Below are 10,909 nucleotides of genomic sequence, written 5' to 3'. Positions count from 1 at the left end.
CTTCGTGATGCATCGACCGTTACGACTGTGGGGGGTGTCCGTCGGCTTGCCTTCTCTCCAGTATCACCGTCTGCGTCGCTACCGTTGTGACTGCGGGGGGATGTTGAGTATAGTGATTATTAGGAAGTATAGGATAGACTAGGATTCGGTCTTGCCTTGTCTTGTACTCCAAATTGGTCTTTGTATTTCTATATATATGCCCATGGGGCTCAAGCAATACAAGAACTATTCCACCAATTCCCTCTCTCCCTTCTAACAATGGGAAACCACCACCACCCCTCCTCGGGCGCTATCGAGCCCAAGCCTAAGAGAGCCATCCGACGGGACCGATAGAGAAGGTGTGGCGTTGGTTGTGGTGGGGACGGACGCATAGGGGAGAAATAGACTATACCCTTGGAGATGCCCTTGCGTGTTTGACAAAACTGTGAGTTGTTAGCACTTATGACCATCATTGGTATGCCAACAGCCATGTAGAATTGACCTTTTTTTAGGACGCAAAATGTTAAGCTTGGCATTTTCAAGTATATAGCACTTTTAAGACCATTGGATTACCAGCTCGATAATTCAAAATGGTGCCCAGACTCATCTACACACAGTGAACAGTAAATTCAAAAAAAGAAACTGAAACTTTTAAGCATCCAAGATGCTTATGTAGACAAGGTGCATGTAAAATTTTATGGTGTTTGGACACATGAGAAGCTCGTGTGTTCTTTTTCGTTTCTTAGACACGTGAATTTTGTCTTTTTGGCATGAGCTCCTCAATATTCAAACATCACGAAATTTTGCGCGTACCTTGCACACATGAGCATATTGGATGCCTAATTTATCTCCTTTTTTCCGCTCTCCAGCAGACATGTACCGTTGTCCTTTTCATAAGTATGACCTCCATCACTGGACATGTACCATTGTCCTTTTCATGAGTATTACCTCCGTCTCAAAAATCTTGTGTTAGATTTATCTCCATCTCTAAAAGCTTATCTTAGATTTATCTAGATACAAATGTATCACCGAATCAGAAGGGAGTATTTAGTGCTTGTACCCAATTCGGATGCGTGTAGAATAGCATTCCACCTAACAGATGTAATTGGTTTGTCCACGTAGAATAGTATTCCGCTTTGCAGATGGAATCATTTGATAATTAAAAAAATATTACGTATGAAAGACAGGGAGCACATCACCGTTGCGTTTTACAGAGCAACGCAAAGAAACAAGCAGGCCACGAAAGAATTATGCAAAATCATCAAGGATGCAGCAATTGTATCTTGCAAAGAAACTGCAAATGTGTCACAGGAAACTACGATAAATCGATACAGTGATGCTACAACAAAATTGGGGGACACCTACCGCAGGTCTGGGAAAGAATCCACAGAACACAAGACAACTAAGCCTTTGCAGCTTTCTTTGATTTCTTACTTGCCTTTTTCTGCTTCTTGTATTCCTTGTACATGTTTATGGATGACAATGCATGGTTCAACTCGGTCCTCAATCTCTCATTCTCGGAAATGCCTCTTAGTACCGCGAAATGACTTTGCAACTTCTCTCTCAGTTCATCTTCGCCCACCGTGCAGTCTGCCTTCTCAAGCACATCTGTACTTAGAGCGACAAACTCCTTACTGCGCCGTTTCCTTTTGCACTTCAATGTCTGTGACACTTTGTGGGTTGGCTTTGATAATTCCCGTCCCATCGACAAGTCTTTGTATGCTTCCAGAGGATTTGAGCTAGAAAGTTGAACTGGATTCTGGGTGGCGTTCAGATTTGCCATGCTCAAGATATTTGAAGCCATTCCACTAACAGTTTCGTCATGATGCTTCTGCAGAAGGCTAAGCTCCCAAAGTACTGTCGCTAGTGCCCCACTCAGATAAGGATCTTTAGCCTCTGGGTCATATTTCTGAACAAAAGGAAATAAATGATATGATAATAGTAAAATAAATACAAACTGTACATGATAAATAAAATACAGAAGAGGAGGTAAGGCATATACCGCAACTAAGCTAGACAGGGAACCGCCGCCAGCATCATTTTCCAACATGTTTCGGCACTTGGTATTCTTCTGGAGAAGATGCCTCAGCGTGATCAAGGCTGAAACATGAGCCCAACATGTAAATCATTATACCAGCAAGACAAACAGAAAGCGGTGACACTTGACAACAAGTGCTTGTAAGAACTAGCCAGGAAGAAAAAATGAATGCCTTACAAATGCCTCTAATGCTCTACAAATGATTAACTCATCTTGTGATGCATATTTTGTACAGGTTCTAGGAAGCAACTAAGATGGGATCACCTGCAGCAAGTCTAACATGCTTACATAGGGATTGTTTACTACTCCCTCCGTTTCAAATTATAAGATGTTCTAACTTCCATCTGAATTGGATGTATGTAGACGCGTTTTAGTGTTTTTGTTCACTCATTTCAGCCCGTATGTAGTCTATATTGAAATATCCAAAACATCTTTTTATAATTTGGACGAAGATAAGTAATTTATTATAAGTTTGTTCCATGAATGCTGCTACACAATATTGCACTCGGCTGATGCATCACTGCATCCCTAAATACTCCAAGCTCCTTAGGAATGGAGACCTATTGGGAGGCCCGGTGTTTTTCCCACAGCAGACCCTGCTTGTCGGTGTCCAGTTGGCATGTCGGTCCCGTAGGTCAGCTCACAACCGACATTAGCGTGCTGGTCAAACCCCTTCTGCCTCATGTCAGTTGGCTGTAATTTGGGAGTCCCCGTGTTGATTCACGTCCTCCATTGTGTTCGTGGAGAAGGGGAGGCGATCTTCGCCTGCTCCCTTTTCCTTCGGGCAAGGGTTTGGTAAAAAAATTGGTGGCAGCCGGTGGCCGTCCTTCTTTGGAGCAGGCGTCGACCTTGTGCTGGCTGGTCCGTATCACTTGGGAATTTCTCATGGGGGAGAACAAAATTTCTCAACAATCTGAAGTGTGTATGGGCATGTGAAAGCATCAATCAGCGAATTGAGGTTTAAGGCTATATACCAGAGACATGAGTGGAGAAATGGATGAAGAGGGTTGGCCATTTGTTGGGCTTAACTGCAATTTCAAGCGGGAAAAGCTACAATCTTGGAGATAGAGATCGCAAATTCATTCCCATGCTTTCTTGACAGACACTCCAGAGTAAGTGATGGCATGCATCCTTCGCAGCCGTGGCTTCTTGGTAGACATCAGTCAAGAAGAGTATGTGAGATGGGCGGTTCACTCCCAGAGGTTGCCAGATTTCATAGTAACTGAAGGAATAGTCGACGGCGGGCCTGGCGCAGTGGTCGCTTGTGGCCTTGAGGCCCTGGGTTCGAACCAGCCTCCTTGCAGAATTATTATGCAAGGGTAAGGCTGTCTAGAAATTCCCTTCCTCAGACCCCACCTTGTGTGGGGGCTTTCAGCACTGGGCACACCCTTTTGAAGGAAGGAATGGTACCCGGTGTTGGTATTAAACAAATTTGTCAGGTGATTTTGTTGGTGTTGTTCCTTTGAGATAACTATGTTGTGTGAGATATGGCGGTTCACGGTTTAGATTGTAGACCCATACAAAATTCTCGGTACAATGTACTAATTTCTTAATTGGTAGTTATGCAGTACTGTTTCCATGCAATTCTCTAAAAGATTACTGATGTCCGTTCATGAAAAAAGAAGTTCGGGCACTTGATGATCAAGGCGATATTTAGATTCTACGGTGCAATATGTAACACGGTAACAACAAAACCATAAGTTCTGTAATCAAGCTTGTGCCTTGTCAAGTGAACTGATATGTCCTTGAACAATTTATTAATTTTTATATTTATTTTATATAAGCTGCTTGAAAAATAAAGTGTGCCACTAAACAAACAAACTCTCAACGCCAGTACCCAAACGCTGCAGCAAGGTGCGCCTTTCTTCTAGGTCTACTGCCAAAAACTCGAACCAAAATAATACTACGTCCGAAAATAAGTGTCCTAACCTTAGTACAACTTTGTACTGAAGTTAGTACAAAGTTGAGACACTTATTTTGGGACAGACGGAGTACTTGGCAGGCATTAGTAGCCAAAAATTAGATAGGAAAATGATAAATTAAAACCTGCTATTGCTTCTGTGGAGCCAAATGACAGAGCAAATGTTGCCAGACGTTTAATGAAAGCAGCTGCTCTTAGCATATCCTGCTGCTTGCCTTCCCACAGAAGTGTCTTCAGAGCGTCAGCCAAAACCTCACCATGATCTCTGCATGCAATGGATCAGGTCATGTAATTCTCATGGTATGGACAGCTTAGCCATTACTATCTTTCTTCAATATAATAATACATAAATGCCCAAAGTTTATTAAATGTCAAAACAGTTTGAATAGCACATTATCGAGGAACAGAGGTAACAACTATATAGAAATAAAAATACACAGGATATAAGAACAGCGCCATCTACCCAGACTAATCCGTCTTCCCCATGAATAAATCAGTGACATGTGAAGTTATCTGGTGTTCAGGTACAAAGAACAAGAGAAGATATTTCCTCACTACAACCATTAACCATATGAAGAGGCCAAACCTGTCAGGTCGATACTCCAGTATAAGGTTATAAAACTGCACAAAGAAGTCCTGCAGGTCTACATTCAAAGCCTCAAGATTGCTCCTCCAGACTTTAAAAGCAACTATGCAGCATTGTAGGCGTTCCGACACAGAGAGTGTATTGTCCGGTGGAATTTCACCTTGATGGTCTGTATACCCAGAAAGCTTCTTAAGGCAAGCGATAAGTTCACTCATGAAATCCAAATCAATTAAATGTGAGAATTTTCCTAAGCCCTCCAAGCATGGAGCAAGTAAAGGGTGCGAGCCACCAGGGAAGACGCTAGTGGCCTTATACCTGGAAACATTGACATGCCAATATCATCATCATCAGGAGTGTAACATTATGCTAAAAGAGAAAAAAAATCAGAACTAAGTAAACTTGGGCCATATAATACCAGATACATATCATTTGTACTTATAAAACTCAAGACACACAATGCACGGACCTTGAATTTGAAGTGTTCATGCTATGCTTCAAAATTCGAAAATAGGTCTCAAAAAGAGCTGCAAGTGTTTCCCTTTGTATCATTTTTTTCTCCTTCGGATCAAGAGTAAATGAAACAGCTCTAAGATCTGCATGAACCTACAAAAGGATATTTTTATAAGAATTCATAGCCATGCTGCAAGTTGAGCAAGTTGATTTGTATGAAACATCTGGTGTTACCTCTTGTCTGGCCTTAGAAAGCAATTCCTTTTTTATTTTCTTCTTCTCACTCGGTTTTGTGACATCCCGATTCTGATATCGTTTATTTTTCTTTGGTTTCAGTTTTTCTTCCTTGCTCTCATCTTTTCCAAGGTCTTCATCAAACTTCAAAGACAAGCAAACCTAACAGAAAATGTGGTCACCGTAAGCAAGGGGATTGATTCTCAACCAAGAACACATATCAATTGCATGCAAAATGCAGGAAGATGGACGCTATAACCATTCAATTCCATCACATACATACCTCAACGACATCAGGATGGAGCTGGCAATCATTGAGCTTCACACTAGCTGATACCAATCTTACGGCTTCAACAGTTGCCTCACCACGATGTTTTCCTTCATTTCTAAATAGAGATCTTATTGCCTCAGAACATAGTTTCCTACAAGTTAGAGAGAAAAAGATGCAAGTTAGGTCAGTACAGTGATGTACCACGTGGACTGCTTTTATACTCCAATTTACTTGAACTACTTTAAATACAAATGCTTAGGTTTATTTGCACATGAACTGCTCAACTTACTAATAATTTTGTTTAAACAAAAAGGCAGGAAAATAGGCAACCAATAAATATTCATTAAATTAGTTGACATCATATAGTTCCTCTATGCATTTCAGTTTTAAAGGAAAATATCAAGTTACAGATCAAATTCGTGTAACTGGAAGACCAAACTATTTTGCTCCCTGGGTTCCGTGAGAGATGAGATTTTCTTGTATTGACTCGTAGCCCAAGGGGCATATATATAGTACATGAGGAAACACACAACATCCGGGTATCACCCTCATACTCACGGATGCTACCATCACTACCTCTTAACACCATGGAGCAACGATTTAAACACCTTGATATAGGGCTCCATTCCTAAGCAGCTCATGAATATCAGAAAAGTTGTCAACACCTACATGTATAGGGCTCCATTCCTAGGCAGCTCATGAGTATCAGAAAAGTTGTCACCACCACCCTACAGGGTACCTCCCCAACTGCACTATACCCGTGTACATAAATAAAGATGTATAAAACATGGATATAACTAATATTTGCTGTATAAAGCATAGCTCATTTTAGGCCTTCTTTGGTTTACAGGAATTTCAAAGGATGGGAATTTTGTAGGAAAAAACACTTTGGGGCCCTTTGGTTTGTAGGAGTGGATTCCTATTACTAAAGTTAATACAAAGTTGAGACACTTATTTTGGGACGGAGAGAGTACTATGTAGGATAGGAACCAATTCTTCACATTTCAAAGGACAAAAAACATTAGCCTAGACTAAATGGAAAAATTCCTATCCTATGCATCAAATGACATGTCTTTCCGTATAGGAATTGAGATACATGTCATCTCACTTCCTATGATTTTCCTATTCCTATGATATTCCTATCCAATGAACCAAAGGAGACCTCAGTGTTGTGCTACAATCTTGTGTACAACTGTCCATACTGACCATCTGATGAACATACGAAATAAACTAAACAGAACACAAGGTATCGATGAGGATGTTACCCACATAATCAAAGCGGGGTGGATGAAGTGGCGGCAAGCATCTGGCATCCTCTTTGACAAGAAGGTCCCGCAAAAGCTAAAAGGAAAGTTCTATAGGATGGCGATCAGACCTGCAGTGCTATATGGAGCAGAGTGTTGGCCTACTAAGAGACAACACATCCAACAAATGAGTGTCACTGAGATGTGCATGCTAAGGTGGATGTGTGACCATACAATAAAGGACTGAGTCAGGAACGAGGGAATGCGCAATAAGGTAGGGACGGCACCAATTGAAGAGAAGATTGTCAAATACCGAGTAAGGTGGTTTGGACATATCCAATGGAGGCCTGCAGAAACACCAGTGAATAGCGGTATTCTAAAACGTAGCAAAAATGCTAGGAGGGGTATGGGGCACCGAAGTTGACATGGGAGGAGGCTGTAAAGAGAGACTTTAAGGTTTCGAATGTACTCCCTCTGTCCCACAATATAAGAACGTTTTTCAAGCTAAGATAGCTTGAAAAATGTTCTTATATTATGGGACGGAGGGAGTACCTAGGATTTGGCTCTTCACAGGACTGTAGTCAGCAATCCATGTACCAGAACCTTAGTTTACTTTCCTTCACTTTGTTTACTTGTACTTTCTCCCTTCTCTTTTAGGTTCTCACAGGTTTCTGTTGGATTTCATCTCTAGCCTACCCCAACTTGCTTGGGACAGAAGGCTTTATTGTTAGAATGCAAGGATGGCTCTATACTGGCAACCCATTCCCACGACATTCACTATGGGGGCAGGGATGGAACTACAGGATGGCAATCCATCATGGGGACTAACCTAGTAACCAATTGGAAAGTCACCCGTCATGGGGACTAACCTAGTAACCAACACTATATAACTTATACAGAAGTCAGCTGCACAGTTGAGTCATATGACATTATTAGGTAAGAAATGATTCAAGTAAATATAAATAAGAAGATACCTTGCTACATCATTCGAGGAGCTTAAATTTTTTACCACACTGGCCAGTAAGCTTTCACGGTGGTTAAAGTGTGGGGCAGCATCTAATAAACTACACAAACAACGAACTGCCACAAGATAAAAATAGGGTTGCTTCTCCAATGATATCAATTTCTGCAGGTATGCCTGGAAGTACACAGAAAGGAAACAGAAAACGAATTTCAGCAATCAAAACATCTAGAAATATCTTGACCATCAAATGGAACGTGCAGCAAATAAATATTTGTATGAAGAAAGCCAAAGCAAGTGATGAGCCACTGGAACATTGTTCATGATCACATAATTCATAACCAAATGACTTCTTGTCACAAAGTATGAAGGGTATGAAGCAGAATTCAGAATAAAACCTTGTAGGAACGAATAAGCGTGTACTCATAATATCTCGTCTTCTTCACTTCTTTCGAAACTTCTACGGCAAGCTCTTTTTCTGTCAGCTGCCTAATCCGATAACTGCAGAAGAAGATCAAGGCACATATAATATAAGTCACCTGGGAAACACCGTAGCTGTGGCTATAGTAAAAAAGAACTGTCATGTCATGTACCTAGGAATTATGTCCCTGAACACAGCAAGCAAGGACATTATAGCAAGTTTAACAACCCTTTGGTCTGTGTCGTTGCATATAATTAATAAATCATTCAGAGATCTAATGTTTGATTCAGGATCTTCAAGCATGGCCATGCCTAATTCAGCAAGCTGGGCCTTCTTTTTCTCAAACAATTCATCAGCTGAAAGTTCTTCCTTCACCTCTTCCTGCCAATCAGAGTATACAGGAAAATTCACTGTTTGCATAGTAAAAATATATAGCAGTTTTGTATAAGATACAAAAGGTTTCAATTATGAACAAATGAGCTGGATTCTATCGTTGTAAATGACCTGACATTTGATAAACAGTTTTATAACTTGTCTGTTTGCTTTCATTGACACTTTTCTGGTATATGCAAGCTCTACAACAGATATCCATATTTTCATCTATAATTCCTGCTGAATTCCTGATGATGCATTAACTCATTTTGATTTTGCTCAAAAATTCTCACTTATCGCATTCTAGCTTTCAGCTTTGTATGTTAAAATTAGAACAGCTACAGGCCATGACACTTAATTTAGCTATCCTGCAATATGTTGACAATGTCTAAGATACTTCGATATTTGCAGTCAAACATGGCTAGGTAATTTGTATTCATGGTATTAAGCAATTTGAGTTTTTATTTTTAAGTTTTTGCAAAAAGAGATCATTTGAAAAATGAGCTTCAGACTAATGCAAAAGGAAGAACAGAAGTAGTACCAACACTACTGAGTGCAGTTTCTCCTTCGGAACTTCAAGTGGACGCTGCACATTCTGCAATTTACTATCTTCCTTTTTGTTAGATCTTCCCTTACATTCCTTTTGAGAACTTTGCTTGGCATCAGCATCTTTGTCATCAGATCTGGATTCAGCACCCTTAGCTTTGTCTTCAGACCTTGCTCTCTTGGCTGCATGTCATGACATAAATGTTACATGAGTAGGGTAACACTAACAACAATTCATAATCACAAACTTACTTAAACTCATATAGTAACACATGCTACATTTCTAGAAAACTTCTTTATGCTTTTGACTTATTTCGGTTCCGTTATGTTGCAGAATTTTTTTATGTTTTTTACTTGTTTTCTGACTAATTGGACAAGGTTTTATCATGATCTTTTAGTTCTGATGGAACATAGTAGTTACAGGGGCATCATAAAATCAGTAATTCCAGTATCAAAAAGGTTCATGCATGTCATTCATTTTAACAAGACAAGATATGGAGACAAATAAATGACCACAATAGTATCGACTCATGTGATTCTGAATTACTGCCAGCCCTTCCCCTGATTAATGTAAGTTGCATGTAGAACTTTAAGTCATGCCTGTCCATTTGGATCAGCAACAGTGCCCTGTATGCTTGCTCTGCAAATGGCAATACGGCAACACGGAATGGCCGCTCTAGACGCATGTCATTATTCTGGGATCAAAAGGGCACACCAGGCTCTGTAAATGGAGCCAGATAAGCTTGGCACAGTGTAGATGGGGAGTACACGGCAACTTTACTTCGTTTAAGCAATGTCTAAAACGATATTGTTAAGTCATGGACCAACAACCATAGGATAAGTTGTAAGACCTTATTAAATTCACGGACCAAGAACAATGGAAGCCATTGGTGGTACGTTTCCTAGGTTCTTTTCTTCATCTGCTTGTATAGGGTGTGCTTGCCAAGTGTCTGCGGTAGTTTGTCCTACTGACTGCAACAAACAAACCTAGTAGAAACTCAGACCCAAAAATGATTTCACTTACTAATATATCTATAGCATTTGCTATGCGGTTCTCCAAAGCCTTGTGCAACTAGCAAGTGCTCCTACACCGTATTCGCTAGGCTAGCTCAACCGGCTCTGCTGAATCAAATAGAAGTGAGCATGCACGATTTACCGGTTCTGTAGAGCAGCTCCCCCTGCAGAGTCTTGACGGGGAGCGCGTCGACGGGGTCCACCTCGAGGTCATCGTCGTCCTTGGGTTTCAGGGCTAGGGCAGCCCTCCTCTTGCGCTCGCGCTCCTCGTAGAGGAGCTCGACCTTGTCCTCGTCGTGGTCGGGGACCCTGGTGACGACTTTGTCGAGGGCCTTCCTGTTGAGCCCGGTGATCAGGTGGACGTGCTCTCTATTCTCCTCGACGAAATCCACATCCTCGTCGGAGACCAAGATGTCCTCGTCGTCGACATCCGGCGGCAGCGGAGGCGCGAGGATGACCTTGTTCTTCTTGCTGCTCTTCCCCATGGAATAAGACACAAATCTGAAGTGGGTTGAGCTTCCCCGAAGCCGACGCTAACCTCTCCAGTTTCACGGTCGCGGTAGGAGAGGTGGGTGGCCGGAGGTCCTTCCGAAAAGGGAGGCTTGCGGCGGCGGCGATGGAACGAAGGGTTTATATGACTCTTTTTCCTTCGAAAAACAGTGGCATGGTTTGTTGCTGCTAGGTTTTGTGCGGGACCTTGGGCTTGGGCCATAGAAGTTTGGTGGAGGCGTGGACAGAACCGCGCGCACCAGGCCCGAACAAGCCCACATTCATACTTTTTTTTACGCGAAACTTAGGGGTCTTTGTACGAGATTGTCGTGGGAGGAACAAAAATTTAACACAGACACATCAAACACATTAAGCTACGGGAG

General features: G+C 41.6%; 1 protein-coding gene across 1 annotated transcript; it reads right to left on the bottom strand.

Moving 5' to 3' along the window:
• Positions 1-1,227: 1,227 nt before the first annotated feature.
• Positions 1,228-10,690, bottom strand: LOC109746091 (nucleolar complex-associated protein 3). The gene is made up of 12 exons (XM_020305210.4): positions 10,180-10,690; positions 9,019-9,206; positions 8,278-8,486; positions 8,083-8,185; positions 7,698-7,861; positions 5,492-5,630; positions 5,209-5,370; positions 4,991-5,127; positions 4,525-4,839; positions 4,064-4,203; positions 1,982-2,079; positions 1,228-1,888 (listed from the first exon to the last, which is right to left on the bottom strand). The coding sequence occupies exons 1-12, from the start codon at positions 10,520-10,522 to the stop codon at positions 1,382-1,384; spliced, it is 2,505 nt and encodes an 834-aa protein (XP_020160799.1). The 5' UTR covers positions 10,523-10,690; the 3' UTR covers positions 1,228-1,381.
• Positions 10,691-10,909: the final 219 nt, after the last annotated feature.

Source organism: Aegilops tauschii, chromosome 5 (genome assembly GCF_002575655.3).
Source record: "Aegilops tauschii subsp. strangulata cultivar AL8/78 chromosome 5, Aet v6.0, whole genome shotgun sequence".
In the NCBI taxonomy this organism is placed as follows: domain Eukaryota; kingdom Viridiplantae; phylum Streptophyta; class Magnoliopsida; order Poales; family Poaceae; genus Aegilops; species Aegilops tauschii.
This window is presented reverse-complemented; position numbering and strand designations above follow the sequence as displayed.